Source organism: Balaenoptera ricei, chromosome 7, assembly GCF_028023285.1.
Source record: "Balaenoptera ricei isolate mBalRic1 chromosome 7, mBalRic1.hap2, whole genome shotgun sequence".
Classification (NCBI taxonomy): Eukaryota; Metazoa; Chordata; class Mammalia; order Artiodactyla; family Balaenopteridae; genus Balaenoptera; species Balaenoptera ricei.
In genome coordinates, this window is record NC_082645.1 from 76,982,073 (window position 1) to 76,999,406 (window position 17,334).

The 17,334-nt window shown below is 34.7% G+C and overlaps 2 protein-coding genes across 23 annotated transcripts in view; one reads left to right on the plus strand and one right to left on the minus strand.

The window, feature by feature from the left end:
• The window catches only part of C7H2orf88 (chromosome 7 C2orf88 homolog), a 312,337-nt gene that overhangs the window by 147,338 nt on the left and 147,665 nt on the right, over nt 1-17,334 (plus strand). The window contains exons 5-6 of one of the 22 annotated variants that reach the window (XR_009504245.1): nt 8,189-8,271; nt 12,094-13,017. The exons of 19 other annotated variants lie outside the window; for them this stretch is intronic. The gene's annotated coding sequence lies outside the window, so the exon portion shown is untranslated. Of the gene's footprint in view, nt 1-8,188; nt 8,272-12,093; nt 13,021-17,334 lie in introns of those variants that run through there. 2 more of the 22 variants (XR_009504248.1, XR_009504244.1) reach the window with 2 other exon arrangements.
• Nucleotides 11,686-16,967, minus strand: MSTN (myostatin). The gene is made up of 3 exons (XM_059928344.1): nt 16,505-16,967; nt 14,301-14,671; nt 11,686-12,247 (listed from the first exon to the last, which is right to left on the minus strand). Exons 1-3 carry the CDS (start codon nt 16,875-16,877, stop codon nt 11,867-11,869), a joined length of 1,125 nt encoding a protein of 374 aa, XP_059784327.1. The 5' UTR covers nt 16,878-16,967; the 3' UTR covers nt 11,686-11,866.

The window sequence follows — 17,334 nt, forward strand, 5'->3', positions numbered from 1 at the left end:
TCCAGATATATACCCAGGAGTGGAATTGCTGGATCATATGGTAGTTCTATTTTTAGGTTTTTAAGGAACCTCCGTACTGTTTTCCATAGTGGCTGCACCAATTTACACTCCCAACCAACAGTGTACCAGGGTTCCCTTTTCTCTGCATCCTCACCAACATTTGTTGTTTGTGGTCTTTTTGATGATAGTCATTTTGACAGCTGTGAGGTGATATCTCATTGTGGTTTTGGTTTGCATTTCTCTGATGATTAGCGATGTTGAGCATCTTTTCATGTGCCTGTTGATTATCTGTATATCTTCTTCACAAAATGTCTATTCAGATCTTCTGCCCATTTTTTAATTAGGTTGTTTGTTTCTTGGATGTTGAGTTGTGCGAGCTGTTTATGTATTTGGGATATTAACTCCTTTCGGTCATGTCACTACTTTTCAATTATTATGGTTATTCAACTAACTACTAGATGTTGTTATTCATTTTAGTAAGTTTCTGTGCTATCGGATTTTATTATATGACACATTTAAAATATTTTATAATTATATACATAATTATATATTATAATTTAAACCATTTATTTAAACAATTAAAAATAATTTAAATCATTATTCTGAGAAGGGATATATAGGCTTCATCTGACATTGAAAGGGAGAGACCTTGGCACAAAAAATTTTAAATACCTTATTTAAAGTGGGTTTTTTACTCTGGCTATTGTCTTCCATGTTCTCAGGACCTGTGGGTAGACAGACAAAGCTTGATGATTTCAGAGCAGGTATAGGCCAAGAAACCATGGCATTGAGTGTGCTGAGTCCAGACAAATGATATTTATATATACATCCAAATTTGAAGAAAAAATGTATTTCATTAAGTTTCAAACACTGTAATAGATATAAAGCAAAAATAAAAACCTGTTGCAAAGTTCAAAAAAAAAATAAATGAGTTAAAAAAAAAATGCACTTCTACCATGTTGCTCCCTACATAAAATGTTTCACTAGCTCTCATCACTGACAATATCAAGTACAAACTCCAAAGAAAGACATACAAGGCATGTCCTGGTTCAGTCTATTCAGTCTTCCCCTAGAGCCTCATTGCTTGTCACGCACTGCCCAAGGCCCTATCCCTCCAACCATTCTGAAATACTCGCAGGACCTGGAAGACATCACGCTCTTTCATGCCTGCATTCATGTGTAGGTGTGTTGGAGGAGGGGGCTTTGCTTTGGAATGCCCTTCTTCCTTTTTCTTTCTCATTTATCTTATTCTCCTTACTCATCCATCAAACTTTTATTCATTATTAAAGACATTGCTAATGTCACCTTCTCCTTTAAGTCTTCGGTGAACTCCCAGTGTGGCTGAGATGACTTTCCTCTTCTCTCCCACAGCACCCTGTGTAAACCATTTGTCACATTTTATTAAAGTTGACCGTGTGCTTTTCTGCTCTCACTAGACTGTGAGTTCCTCGAAAAAGAAGCATGATTTATTCCTCTCCTCTCCTCTCTCTACAGTTCCTACAGTAGTATATAGGACTCAATGAATGGGTAAAATCTGATAGGATATCACACAACTATGAACAGAATTACTATGTTATTTCAGAGGAAAAGTACCAGGGACATTCTGAATAATTTTCTTGCCCTCCTCTTCTGATGACAGTGGAGGGAAAATAGTGCTCCTTCAGGAGGCTGAATGATATATTGGGTAGCGTGACTGAGAAGTCTTTGCGACTGGGGGAGGAGGGATGTATAATTTTTCCCTGGAGAGTAGGGCTCTTAGCTTCAGGAGAGGTGAGGGACACTGTCCTGGATGGACTTGGTTGTTGTGGGCTAAATGTCCCACACCTAAAGTGAAGCAGGAATTAAAATATGACAATACTAGACTCTTAAAAATTTTGATGGGGGGCTTCCCTGGTGGCGCAGTGGTTGAGAATCCGCCTGCTAATGCAGGGGACACGGGTTCGAGCCCTGGTCTGGGAAGATCCCACATGCCGCGGAGCGGCTGGGCCCGTGAGCCACAACTGCTGAGCCTGCGCGTCTGGAGCCTGTGCCCCGCGACGGGAGGGGCCGCGATGGTGAGAGGCCCGCGCACCGCGATGAAGAGCGGTCCCCGCACCGCGATGAAGAGTGGCCCCCACTTGCCTCAACTAGAGAAAGCCCTCGCATGAACCGAAGACCCAACACAGCCAAAAATAAAATTAAATAAATAAATAAAGTAGCTATAAGAAAGAAAAGTGCTAAAAAAAAAAAAAAAAAAAAAAAAAAATTTTGATGGAATAAATGCGTGAATATGAATAGGTATGAATACATCTGGTCATTTTTGACTGGACAGAAAACCTGTTATCATCAATCATGCTACTGTTTTCATATTCATCTGTACTGATTGTAGTTAGATTTCAAGAGGATGGCTGATTTGACCCTAGGCATCCTCTGTTATTGCTAAATTCTATAAAAATGACTTTTTGCCTCTAAGGATCCATGTGGACAGGGTAAGTGGCCACTAAGCACCATTCCACATTTCAAATCACTAGGGGAAAGATAGTATTATAAATGGTGACAAATGGATAGTCATCTGAAGAAAAATAAATTGGATTCCTATGTCACACTATGATGAAATAAGAGTTGAGATGGATTAAAGAATTCAAAAGTAAATAACAAGCCATAAATGTATTAGAAGAAATTATAAGATACATTAAAAATATAAACACATAGTGTAAAAGGCTCTAAGTATGACAAAAGAAATGGAAGCCAGGGAATTCCCCTGGCTGTCCAGTGGTTAAGACTCGGCACTTTCACTGCCATGGCCCAGGTTCAATCCCTGGTCTGGAAACTAAGAACCTGCAAGCCACGTGGCACGGCCAAAAAGAAGAAAAAGAAAAAAATTGGAAACTATAAAAAAAGACTAAAATATGTAACATCATACAGACATTTTAAATTCTGCATTAAAAAACAAGAAACCACAAAGTCAAAAGACAGATGAAAATCTGGGAAGAAATAGTTGTAGCTAATTTTTTTTTTTTTTTTTTTGCTGGGCCCTGGGGCTTGTGAATGCTTAGTTCCCCGACCACGGATTGAACCCCGCCCCGGCAGTGAAAGTGCTGAGTCCTAACCACTGGACCACCAGGGAATTCCCCAATAGTAGCTAATTTCTTAAGTACATATATAGGTTTTGTTTTAATATTAACAACCTAATAGAAAAAATAAGCAAAGGATAAAAGCAAATAGTTAACAGAAAAGGAAACACAGATAATCCTTAAATATAAAAAGATTAATAACCTCACTCAAAATAAGAAAAATGCAGTGAAAATCATGATCAGATACCATTTTTTACCTATCATACTAGAACTAAGAATGATGAGGGTGTGGGAAAATAGGTAACTTCATACATTGTTAATAGAAATATAAATTGATACAACCTCTACAGGGTACAAATTGGCAATATCTATTAGAATTAAAGATAATCATATATACCTGATACATGTATGTACACATATGCTATACACATATTTATTTATTTGGAATACTTTCAGCTGTAAATAACAGAAACCCCAATTCAAATATGGCTTAAACAGTAGAAAAATCAATTATCTCATATAAGTCCAAATGTAAGGCAGCTCTAGGTAAAGTAAGATCAGTAGCTCAATAATATCAGTGAAGACTTAGATTCTTTCTCCCTCTCTCTTTCATCCTCATGGTGTTTACTGGGTCCTCAGGTTGTCTTTAAATTTTACTATGCTTTTGTTACCTATCATAATCAATGTAACCATTCCTTATTGTTAGATACATTATTTCCAATATAAAAAATAGTAAATAACATTGTGGTTTTACATAAACATTTGCATCTTCATTTTCTTTGCATAAAATTTTAGAAGTAAAATTACTGTATAGAACCTTTTAAGGATCTTGTTAAATATTGGAAGGCAACTGGTCAGGGCCTTTCTATAGGCAATATTTAGAGTGTTCATTGCTGATCACCTTACTAATAACAATAGATATTAACATAAAAATTTAGTACATTTGTAGATGAAAGAATAGTATGTAATTTTAATTTACATTTTTATTATTAGAATGAACACTGATTTATTAAAAGGTTACATTTTTCGAGGAGGTATTTTTCAGATCAGAATCAGGAAAAAAAAAGATTGTAAGTATTTAACAAAATTTTAAGTTCAAGGGTCTAGGGTTCAGGTATGAAATATAAAGTGTTAGTAAATAGATCCAGATAGCCAGAACCTATTCCTATATCTTCTCACATAAAGATCTCATGAGCTTATGATAGGAGTGAATTTGATGGGAAGAGAGAAGTTTTAGACAATGATCTTTTTTGATGCCCTACTTCATAGGCTGAGCTGGACGTAAAGAAGAGAGACACATTACACTCCTCCTCTGAGTTTAGAGACTTAAGAGTAGGGGGATATCGTTCATCATTTTCTGGGTGAGATCCATGGACATGACAAGCATTATTAGAGCAGTTCCCGTTGACATGACAGTGCCTCTATAAAGTAGAAATGGTGATACAGCACAAATGGGCTTGAGGTAAAAGCTGATGTCAGTTCTACAACAAGTAGAAAATTACATTTTTTCACACCTGAACTAATAGCTGAAAAACTGTACTTCTACATTTTGGGGTTTTTTTGGCCATTTTATTCTATTTTATCTTTTTTAAATTGAAGTATAGTTGATTTACAATATTATGTTAGTTTCAGGTGTACAGCACAGTGATTCAGTTTATATATATGTATATATTCTTTTATATATATACTTATATATATATATATATATTCCTATGTATATATATTCTTTTTCAGATTCTTTTCCCTTATATTTTACAAAATATTGAGTATAGTTTCCCTTACTATATAGTATGTCCCTTTTTAGTTTTATTTATTTATTTACTTATTTGCTTAGCAAGGAGAGTAGGTCCCTTTTTAATTTTTACTTTTTTAATTGAAGTAAAGTTGATTTACAATGTTGTGTTAGTTCTACATTTGTATGTGTATTTCTCCCATCATGTATGCACCTGTCTTAGTCACTTAAGTACAATCATCTCTAAACCTCAACTTCATCATTATAAAAATGGAGATATTAATATCTATGCAATGTGCTTTTCCCTTGTAAGTAAATGCTCATACTTCTTGTCCAAGGTCCAACAGGCAGTTTATTTCTTGACAGTCTGAACAGGATATATGAGGCCCAAGGACACTAACCAGGTAATGTACCTGGTTAACAGATATATTGTGTCAACACAATACATGTTGCACCAACAGATATAAAGCCAAATTCCAGCCTTTGGCACAAATTCTGAAATGACACTGCTCTCTTTGGCCAATACCAGGATTCTTTGTTCAAACCTCTGGTAAAAGCAAGGTGGGGCTCACTATTCACAGTCTACCCACCTCTGTCAGCAAAGGAGAGAGCTCTGCTGGCACTGCAGTGCAGGGCTATTCGCCCAGGAGAGTCCCAGTTGGTGCAAGGTATTTCAGTCATAGGGATGCATCCTGGCCTGTGAGTAGATGGGAACCTAGCTAGCTTCCCATCAGTCCTATGCAACTTCCTTGGAGTTTTTTCTGACTCTGGAGCTGTAAGGAACTTAAATTCACTAATGCATAAGACATAGGTCCTGATAGATTTTAGACTTTGGGACAATTTTACTTGCTGCCAGGGAACATCTACAAGTAGGAAGCAGTACTGTCATTTGTTCTTTTTTGCTCTAGTTTCTATCCCATGGCACCTGGCCTGGTTCAGAGCCCACGATGGCTAAGTTTCCTCAGTAGAATCCTTTACTTAGGGTGCAGGCAGCCACATAACTCATGCCATTTCTTGAGTTGCTGAGAAGTATGCAGCTTTTCAGGAAGATATTCTTGGAGCTCAAGCCAAGCAGTTGCCTCAATGACTGCCTGATTGTTTCCATTTAACAATTTGGGTTTTCTCCCACAGTCACTTCAGTGTGCTCAGTAAATTGGTGTTTTATGCTTGATTTTCACTTTCAGAATTCTATCTCAGCATTATGAGGATCTGATGTCATGATGTAAGCAAACGTTCCTGTATTGACATGTTTTGTTTTTGGCTAGTGGAGAGGTAATGCCAAAATTCTGAGTTCCATGGGAATAGAGCCAAGAGACGTTTGGCTTCTTAGTCAGAGTTAGTGTCCGTGGGAGCGGATCTGGGAAAGTCTTGTGGAGGATCCATGGCCAAAACCGCATAATCAGATTTTGTTCTGAATAGGGTCCTTCATAAGATGTTAGAAAAAAAAAAAGAACATAACATTATAGGAAGAAAGTTTTCTTAATCGAATAATCTTGAATGGTTAGGAAGACAAATTAAAAATGTGAATTAGTAGGTTAATCTCTTCATATGTTTGGTTTAAAGCTTACCTTTAAGATTAATTGAATCAAATTTATCTGTCGGCCCTTCTCAGGAGAACTCTCCAACAGATCTCGTTAAGATCAGAATCTGGGAATATGTTTTAGATCTCTGTAAGTTAATTCCAGTGAATAGTGTTTTGCCTATAGTGCATACGCAGAACTAATTAAAGAAAATGTTATTAAAGTCAGTTTTTCAAGAAAGTAAATATATGTGTGTGTTTAATAAATAATCACCTAAAAATAATAGCATCATACTGTTAAAAAACTTTTCTATCTTACAGTAATCCAAAATTGTAGTCAATGAAAACTTAGTATGTATTTCTTTGCTTCATTGCCAAACTGTATTTCTGTATCAGGAATACTTAGTGTAATGTTAAACCATAGCTGAAGTGAACTACTCAACCATTGTAACGGAGGATTAGGGAGTTGTCTATCATTATTATTACACATACATTTTATGCTTGTCGATAAATTAGGCACCTTCATATGTCAAGTCTTACATTCAAGAACATCCTGTGTTCTTGACAGGATGTGGTATTCATTGAAGTCTTTGGTAGGTAATCTAGTAAAATATATGTAAATAATCCCTCTATCTAGTGTTTTAAATTGTAACAAAGATAATCTTGCTATAAATGAATGCTATCTAATGAAAATGTATTAATTTTTCAAAGACTTCCTCTGCAAAATTCCACCTAGGCATGAATGAACTAAATTTAGTACCACTTCCCATTGCTTGACATTGTACTCAGGGATGACCAAAATTAGTATAGTTTAATTTGATATGTTTTGCAGTGTGTAAACTGGAACTGAATGACCATACAAATGAAATTTCAACACTATACGTCATGTGCCAGGCAAGTCATGACTTGCTTATCACATTTTAACCTATGGTTTAATTTCTTAGTTATATTACTGGATAGTATCCATGTGTCTTATATTTTAAAGTGATCGTTTGATATTTTAAATGGAATTCTTTTATCATGCTACATTTTTAATAAGTAGTATTGGAATGAATGATCAAACAAGTATAACTTATTTGATTTCTATTTCTATTTCTTATGTAATTAATGTACAAATATAAATGCTACATTTCTTTGGGCAATTTGATTAATTTAATTTAGCCTCAGTTCCCTCTATGAAATGGACATAATAATAATACTTAACTTCCAGCATTATGAAGATAAAATTACATCATTAATGTGAGGGGACTTTGAAAGTTATTAATTATTAATTATTATTATTTCAATTTGTATTACTGTACCCAGTAAAGTAGTGGTTTTAATCACATACTACCATAGATTTCCCATTAGGGTCTATTTGTCCAAGATAATCTCCAGGTTGATAAAAGATAGATGTAAACTGTTATAATCCTACGGACCTTTAGTTAGTGCCCAGTATTGACATTCCCCAGCTGACAAACCATGACTCAGAGCTTTTTTTTGTTTTTAGCTCTCCTGCATTTTGTCTTTTGGAATCATTCTTCTCACTCTGACCCACCATCCACTCTACTCTAGCATTTCAGAACTCTTGTCTCAGTTTTTGAACCAATTCACTTTATGACTTTGAGCAACCCTCTCTTTAGACCTCAGTTCTGTCATATGTAAATTAGATGATCTCTAAGGTCTATTCCATCTCTCACATCCTATGACATTGACCCACTTCTATCTGTTTGTACATTTCTGTCCTTTGCTAATCACCTGCTCTTCTTCCACCTCATAATACCAACTCTAACCTCCCTCATTAAAATGCAGCCACACAACATTTGCAGAAACCAATGCTGAACATATACAAGGGTATATTACAAATTATAAACATTAAAAAATATAGTTTCACTCTTTCATTAGGACTTGTTGAAGAATTGGTGTAACCAGAGCAATGAATCATCGTGTCAAACTGCTCTGAATTGAAATTCAGACCAGCCACTGAGGTACCTCCTATTATCTCAGTTCCTCAGAATTCTCTTCTGTAAACTGGGGACAATAATGTCTCCTACATTGAGCGTGTCAAGGAAGTTCCTAGCACAAATCTGGTGCTCAGTAAATATTATCATCTCATACCCTCCTAATTCTGACATCCAGACATCAGAAGCCCTGATGATTTATTGATTTTGGTTTTGACACATAAAAAGAATGTGAGTTCATAATTTGAAGTGATTTTTATTCAGCTGTCTAGTTTAATCTATCACAGACTTGCCAGTTGATGACTGGATGATCTTTAAGAAACATAGAATGTTTTGGTAATTAGCAAGTGTTTTAGCCATGTTAAGACATCCAGGCTGATTTGATATTTATTTTCCTTTTCAAACATTCAATTGGTTAAGGATTAAAACTAATTAATTGGGAAGCAGGCCCTTATAAGTATACTTTATTACTTCATAAATAATTTTTATCTTAAGAAGGAAGATAAACTAGATTCTATGAATGAGCTCTAAGAAGACCCTGAGCTCCCTGAAATTATATGCAAAATTGTGAGTTTTCTTTTTCCTGGTGAGAGTGTCCCACCAGACCCAAAAGGGTCATTGACATTCTTAAATGAGTATATGGTGGTTTAAAGTGAAATAGATTTGTTTTCGTTTGGGGTATAGAATAATTGAGTTCTAATCTAGCTACTGTCAATGTCAAAATATTGCCTTTTTATTTTAAGAAAATAAAGTTCTCTACAGAAGTGCAAAAACCAACTTGAATACAAAAGGAACCATAGGGTTTGAAAGGGTTTTTTGTTTGTTTTTATTTTTACTGTGTTTTTTTTAACTCACGTTGGTTTGTGGGAAGTATGAGAAGTATTACAAAACGTTCAGAATATTAAAACTGATACACTACATTGAACTTTACATAATTTTTTCTGAAAATTTCAGGGGTTAGTGTCACGTATCACAAGTGAATATTCTTAGGGTGCTGAAAATGAAAGTGACATGCCCATAGGCAGAATAGCAGAGCGCCTTTGCCATTCCTAGGACCTAGGCAAAATAGAAAAAGAAATGCCTAGGTCTTGTCACAAAACAAATTGGTCCTGATGCTTTCTTTCATGGTCATATGGGTTTTGAAGCGGGCTACCAAATGGAGAGGTTAGTGATGTGATCTTGGGGCTCCATGGTGTAAGGGTAAATATAAAGGTTGGGGAGTCCTGAAACTGGGTGCTTGGAAACAGAGGGTGTTCCTAACTCACAGTTCCCACTGTAGGGATCAAGGTCCCCAGTTATTTGTGCTCCAGAGCCTAAGGTGTGCTAATGGGCCTGCTGACCCAGACTTTGAGGTCATGTATATTCATGGCCCTGGAAGAAGTATGTTCTGATATGTACAGCTGAAAAGTGGCCTTACCGCGTCACCGCAGTTGGCTCCTCCCCCAACAGGGGCAACTCCCTTACAGCTCCAGCCTTGTCAGTGTTAAATATGTCAGTATCAGAATTAGAAAAACTACTGCTCTCTGTTTGTATGAGTGTAAATTGCTGTAATATCTTCCATGGTTATAATAATTATAAATTATTTATTTAAGAACCATAACACTAGACAAAATTTTAATCACCTCCCCCATTAGACATAGTCACTGCTTTAGAGCTAAGCTATTAAATTGGCCAGGGGTGGATTCTAGGCACTTTATAATTATTTTTCAATTCAGTTTGAAAATTTTTGCCCCCAAAACTCAGATAAATGCCAGTATCATTAAGTGCTAGGAAAAAGATGCAGTTTCCCTGTGTCCCTTTGGCTTCAGTAGAACTTGTAACTCTAGGACCATATACCCTTGCCAACTGCAATGCATTTGGAAATTGAACCTATGAAAACATATAAATAGTTTTCAGGTCAAGATAAAGAGAAATGAAACAGATGTAACTAGCCCTTGCTTTTGTATGTTTAAAGCAACTTGACCAGAACCAATTTAACAGGAATTTCACTCATGAGAAACTAGAGTAGCAGACCTAAAATTTCTAAACCAAACTTTTGTGCTAAATCATTAAACTTTTACAATAAAGTGAAAACCAAAAATCCAGAATTAATCATTATAACATAAAACTGTTGTGGCTTTCAAAAAACGTGAAAACACTTTAATATAATTTATATTATTTCTACACATTAGATGTAAGAAATAATTTCACTTAGTCATAAGTATAATGTATTTGATTAACAAAATCCTAATTTACAAAATAGAAGTAAATATATGTAGAAATATATTCATTACCAAATTATAAAATAAAATTAACAATTCTTAAGATATCATCAGTTTATTTTTCTGATTTCAGATAATAGAGTTAAATCATTTTGGTATGCTTAATAATATTTATAAGTATTAAAATAATGGAACGTTGAGATTTGAATACAATGACAGTAAACCATTGAAATTTCACATTCACATTATACAGCCATCATGAATCCGTAAGTGAATGTTAATAATGTAAAAAAATATAAAATGATTGTAATATAACCATCTAACCATTAGCATATGGAGTTTTAAGACCACATTTAATCAGCTAATTTGCTCCGAAATATAAGCATTTGCTTTTCTGTCATACATGAAATGTCTTTGTGCCTTAATACTTAATTTGAAATGTCCTTACTGTAAAAATATACCAAAGTAAATAAAAAAGGAGACATTTATTTACAAAACAATATTGTATACATATTATATAAATGCAATTGTTTCAAAGTCTTTTTATACAATATTGATAGAATCAGTCATTTCCATTATTTCATCATAAAAACTGCAGTGTTGCAAAGGCAGGCTATAATTTTGAAATTTTGATAAAAATGAATACTTTTTGGCTGCCATGTAAATGCAGTTTCTCCAAGTATGCTACAGAATTGAATCCAGACCTCTAGAAAAATGATTTTTCTTTCATTAAAGAAAATCCATTCCCCATTTGGAGGAGTATGAAAATGCACCTGAAGAAAGGAGAAACATTACTTTACTGAGTGTATTTTATTTGATGAACCTGATAACATCAGCCATTCAGCCTATTGTATTAGCACCATTGGCATGAATTGTTAATGTACTGTATCAATCAGAATAGGAATGGGAACTTGCACATGGTGTACCATCCCTATTTTTGTGGAATCTTCTCTTACCAAGTATGCTATCATACAATATAAATTCAAGTGTTTAAGGATGATTCAAATAATGGTATATAACAATCCTGCATTTTACCAATACTACATATAGATTTTTCTGTAAATATTAAATGAAACTGTAAAGAAATAGACTTTAAAGCATACTCCTTTAATTCACCAGAACACAAGGAGAATTGCTTTCATTTACCTGCATATGTTGTGATATATATGAACATAAATGGAATTTGATCTCCAAGTTAAAAAACTCCGGAAATCATAAAACTTTTTATTGTATGATTTGTTTTGATGGTTAAATGCCAACCGTTGCATATATTCTCTCTTTTAGTTCATATACTGTAGCTTGTGCGTAAGTGACTGTAGCATACTCTAGGCTTACAGCCTGTGGTACATAATTTCACAGTTTCAAAATTGTTGAGGGGAAGACCTTCCACTTTTTAGGAAGTTATGAACCAAATATAAATCTCATGAGCACCCACAGCGATCTACTACCATGGCTGGAATTTTCCCATATATTATTTGTTCTTTGCCATTAAAATATAGCATATTAATTGGGGACATCTTTGTGGGAGTACAACAGGGGCCTGCTGAACCTCTGGGGTTTGCTTGGTGCACAAGATGGGTATGAGGATATTTTTGTAAAAATACAAATTCACACTCTCCAGAGCAGTAATTGGCCTTATATCTTTTAGGTGCAATAATCCAATCCCATCCAAAAGCTTCAAAATCCACAGTTAGAGGGTAACGACAGCATCGAGATTCTGTGGAGTGCTCATCACAGTCGAGTCCAAAATCTCTCCTGGATCTTTTTGGTGTGTCTGTTACCTTGACTTCTAAAAAGGGATTCTGTATGAAAAGGAAAGAAGAGTTAGTAATAGATGCTGAAACACCTTCCTACATCAAGCACTCGTTGTTGAAGAAAGAAACTAATCATTTTGCTTCTGCCACATTTGTTCTTATGTTTTAATGTTGCCACAGCATTAAAGAATTTTAATTTACACTAGGCTTGATACTTCCCTTATGGCTCAAAAGACTATAGCAGCAATACAGATTCCCCTGTGGTCAGATCTTTGTCTTGCTTATTCTTGTTTTCCCCAGTTTGAGTATCCGAATGCCTGGCACATAATAGATGCTCTGAAAATATTGATGGCAAGAAAGGGAGAGAGGGAGGAGAAGAGAAAGGGAGGGGGGAAGAAAGGAGGAAGGGGAAAAGCTAGCTTCTCTCTTCCTGCTTGTTGGTTAAATATGGTGGCTAATTATGTCTGATGACTCCTGGAGGGATAGGTATACTCATCCATCCTCCATTCACTAGATCTTATTCAGGGATCCTTGGATATTAACGCCAAACCAAAATAGTTACCACCCAGCACTGTACAGATTGTAATGGGAGAAAGGAAGGTAGGGTGATGAAGGTAGCGGTAGGTATTATTGGGTTGGAACGACAAACTCCAAGAGAGGGAGGGACAGATTCAGAAGAAGATACGATAATATTTCCTTTATTCTTTCACTGAAAAATGTTTCTGTTCAGATATTTAAACAATAATTTGCTAATCCTTCCCCTGCCCCAATCTTTTCATGCATTTGAGACATTTTTCTTTTTATATGGAAAAGTCTGAGGAATACATCGTGTTAACCATCTGCTTAATAATAAATAAAACCTCTGTCACATCACCAGCTTTGATCATTAAAATGCTGTCTATAAAAAAGAACACATTCCTAAATAATTAATAGTAGTTTTTATCCTGTATCAAAATCAAAATAGACCTGGTAATTATTGGTATTTAAGATTATAAAAAATAATAACATCATTTTGGGAGTCAGTAACATTTTATGTAGCATATTTAAAGAAAAATAGATCATTTGGAAAATTGTATAATCTCTTAAAGAATATGTTTTCATTTAAAGTAGATATGACTTACTAATTATATATTCTTTACAAACAAGACCATTTAAAAACTAAAAAGAACACATTGCTTGCAAGTATAATCTTTTGTTGTAAATTATATCAATAAATGGAAGTAAAAGATATGGTCACATTAAATAAGTTTTTGAAAACAGAAGTAAACACAAGCATAGATAAGCCAGAAGAGTGAGTAACTCTAAATTTATACTAGGTTTTAAATGTTTTTTTTTAATTTTTATAATATATAAGGCATTGTCTTCTGTTTGACCTGATATTAAATTAGTTGACATTACCTAAGTAAACTCTTGCAAAAGAATAGTAAGACAGTTCAGAAATAAGCTGGGTGGTACAGGTTAACTACCCTGAAATTTTAAATTTTATTAGGGGTAATTCACAGAGTAATCCACATATACATCAGTGCCTCAACAGCCTAGAAAATAAGGAACATTTATCTTGAGGGATCTTAAATATATTATATTCAATAGCATATACGTCTAAACATATTGTATTTAGTTAGTTGCTATAATTAAAAGCATTTTATTTCAATTATAATTTTTAGAGTTTATTTTTTTCCACTTTATTAAGCCAAAAAAATGTTAACACGTTTGGCACTCTTCTAGGGAAAAAAATGTTTTGTTGGGTATGTCCTAGAATCCACTATGAAGACTTCATGTTTTTATTTATATAATCTTATAGCACATCAATGAAAAGCACTTTATATTTCATTCCCAATTCAAAAGAATTCCTAAAGAAGTTAAGGACTATGGTGTAACTTTTTTCTTTAAGTCCTCATGCAAACTAAAAGTATCAAGAGAGTGTTTCATAGGATATGAAATTGGACACCTACTTTTATTGGGTACAGGGCTACCATCGGGGTAAGATACCTTTTTCCGGCTTATGAGCATAGGAAACTGGTAGTTGTTTTTCACTACTATTCATTCACATTATGAATAAAAACATAAGGTTTTTAGAATGTTATTTTCAGTAATCACTTACCAGCCCATCTCCTGGTCCTGGGAAGGTTACAGCAAGATCATGACCATTCTCATCTAAAGCTTTGATTTCAATGCCTAAGTTGGATTCAGGTTGTTTGAGCCAATTTTGCAACACTGTCTTCACATCAATGCTCTGCCAAATACCAGTGCCTGGGTTCATGTCAAGTTTCAGAGATCGGATTCCAGTATACCTTGTACCGTCTTTCATGGGTTTGATGAGTCTCAGGATTTGCACAAACACTGTTGTAGGAGTCTTGACTGGCCTCAGATATATCCACAGTTGGGCCTTTACTACTTTATTGTATTGTATTTTAGAGCTAAATTTAAAGAAGCAACACTTGGGTTTTCCTTCCACTTGCGTTAGAAGATCAGCTATAAATGAATAAGAAAAAAAAAGAGTTACTGAAATCATTTTTCATGACAGATGAATAAACTCCTCCATATTAATCAATGAGCATGTTTATTGGAATAATGTGTGCATATTTAGTCTTTTAAAATGAAAAAAAATATGTAGAATTTCATTCATAACTCAGAAAACTATCAAATAAAATAATTACTATAACTTTTCAGATTTTCTTAGATGTATGTTTTTTCAGCTGTTTAGGAGTAACCTACTTCCTCTCCAGAGAACTGTGGACTAAGGAAAATTCTATTAAGGAATGAAAAGTGGATGAAATTTTAAGATGATGATGATTAGAGAGAACAAGAGACACTGTGGAGGAACATCCACTTAGAATTCTTTGGGAATCTGAGTAGTTACACTTACTGAGCAGCTGTACCAATCAGTCTGGAAGAAGGAACCCTTCCCCCAGGCCTGAATTACCTGGGGACAAGACACTGAGCAACTGAGCCTCAGGAATTAGTAGAAAATATAGTACATCTGTTATGTTTGGGTGCTGGGATAGCCTTTTAAAGGAACAAAACTAGCAGGTAAGTAGCACCAAAATCTAAATGTTGCATTCAGGCTCTCTCAAAACTTAGAAAACATTGTCTTTAGGGCCAGGCTGTCATTGTAAGCAGAAGCACTTAGAAATTTCTTTCCTTTTGGTTTTCCAAGATTGTTTATAAATAAGGCAAATCTACTCCAGGGTTATCTGATAGCACAGTCTTAAAGGAAAATTATTCGTTGCATTATAACCTAATTACTTAATAAGAAAAACAATATTTTGAAACTGTTTTGAGTCCAGTTTAAAGTGGGTAAAGCACTCTATAAAGCAAGATCACAGACATATGGCACAAAACTCTTTCTTGTCATGCCTTCTCTGTTAAGGTGCCTGTCCCCCTTTCCTTGAGTATAGTTTTGAACTGCCTGCAACAGGAATGGTATGACGTATATTATCTTCCAGAAGCAATGTAGATACTACAGGTAATAGTCCTCCCTCCTATGAAGAGTAAAATAATACTTCAGGAGGTTATTAAGCTTGTGCCTGCCTGGAAATATGCAGATCGGGTACTCTTAACAATAGTACCATGGTCAAGGTATAAGTGGGACTTTGTGAGCCATAGCCTACTCAATTAAAATGTTTATTTCTTAGCATTTTCTGATAATTAGCTCATGATTATTATTATGCTATGTTTACTTCATCATTGCTCTTAGTAATACATTAAATTTATAAAAAATATTTTTTCATATTTTCCAGTGTTGTAATAGCTTTCAAAATTAGATAACTTTAATTTGTGAAGAACATAAAAACACTGTGAGAAATAGTTTTGAATAACAGAAGTCATTCTAGGTGTTCAGCAAATGCCCAAATAGTCTTCAACATCTACAAATTTCTTCTGTTCTCTTTATTATGAAAAAACCTGTTATTATAAATGCATATTTCAGACAACCAAATGCAGTTATGAAATTTCATGTAGTTAAAAAATTTCAAGTTTTTCACATTGCTTGTAGTATCTCCCAATCCTTACCTTGGTGGTATTAAGCTGTGAAAGCATAAGCATGTTATAGTTGTCATATTAAACATGCAAGCATTTTATTTTTTATTTTTAGCTTTTTAGCTCTCTAAGGAAACAAATTATGCAGCAGCTTTCAGTCTCATTAGTATATTTCTCATGAAATCTTGAAAAAAAAGAAACTCTTTTCCCTCCTACTTACATACAAGCCAACAGCTTGTTAAAAGAGCCTGAAAATAGATCGGTTTCTCATAAACACTAGAACAGCAGTCAGCAGAACTGTTGCTCTACACTAATAGGACTACTCACACTCTGTGGGCATGGTAATGACCGTTTCCGTCGTAGCGTGGTAATCATCATCTTCCAAGGAGCCGTCACTGCTGTCATCTCTCTGGACATCGTACTGATCAATCAGTTCCCGGAGTGGAGGAGCTTTGGGCAAAAGTTGTCTTATAGCATCTTTGCTGATGTTAGGAGCTGTTTCCAGGCGAAGTTTACTGAGGATTTGGATTTTTATGGCTTCTAGTCTTGAGGATTTAGTGTTTTGTCTCCACATACATGCATTACACAGCCCCTCTTTTTCCACATTTTCCTTTTGCTCGCTGTTCTCATTCAGATCCACTGGACCAGCAACAATCAGCATAAATAGGTAAATATAAACATAGATTTGCAGTTTTTGCATGATTTTAAAATCAGTACAATCTTTTCCCTTGTTCTTATTTCTTCCTTTTACTTTTCTTTTGCTTTTGAGTAATGCCAAGCAAAATGTTAATGCCTGCACAGTCTGAGAGACAACTTGCCACACCAGTGAATCTTTTATACTGTATTCCAAGTGGCTTTTTATATTCCAACTTTGATGAGACAAGTGTCGTCAGGATCTATGATTGGCTCTTGCTCCACAATGAATCTCGCTGTCAGAGGTTAAAACCCTGTCTGTCACAAGTCACCAAACAGTATTTTGTTACAGTCAAGGGTGAGCTGATTCATTTGACTACTTCATAAAAGAAATAAATCTACAAATAATGAAAGATATATGTGACATTTGAAAAATTAAAATCTATGTTAACAATAATATAAACTACACTTAGATCTTGTTCATCTTTATATGTGAAACTTTAAAATTATAATTTAAATAAGTA

Excerpts from the sequence above, each read along its gene's own strand:
- MSTN (XM_059928344.1), bottom strand. The coding sequence starts at position 16,877 with ATGCAAAAACTGCAAATCTATGTTTATATTTACCTATTTATGCTGATT. Across the intron at positions 14,672-16,504 it reads CATTACCATGCCCACAGAGT|CTGATCTTCTAACGCAAGTG; the intron begins GTGAGTAGTCCT and ends ATTCATTTATAG. Across the intron at positions 12,248-14,300 it reads CAGGACCAGGAGATGGGCTG|AATCCCTTTTTAGAAGTCAA; the intron begins GTAAGTGATTAC and ends CTTTTCATACAG.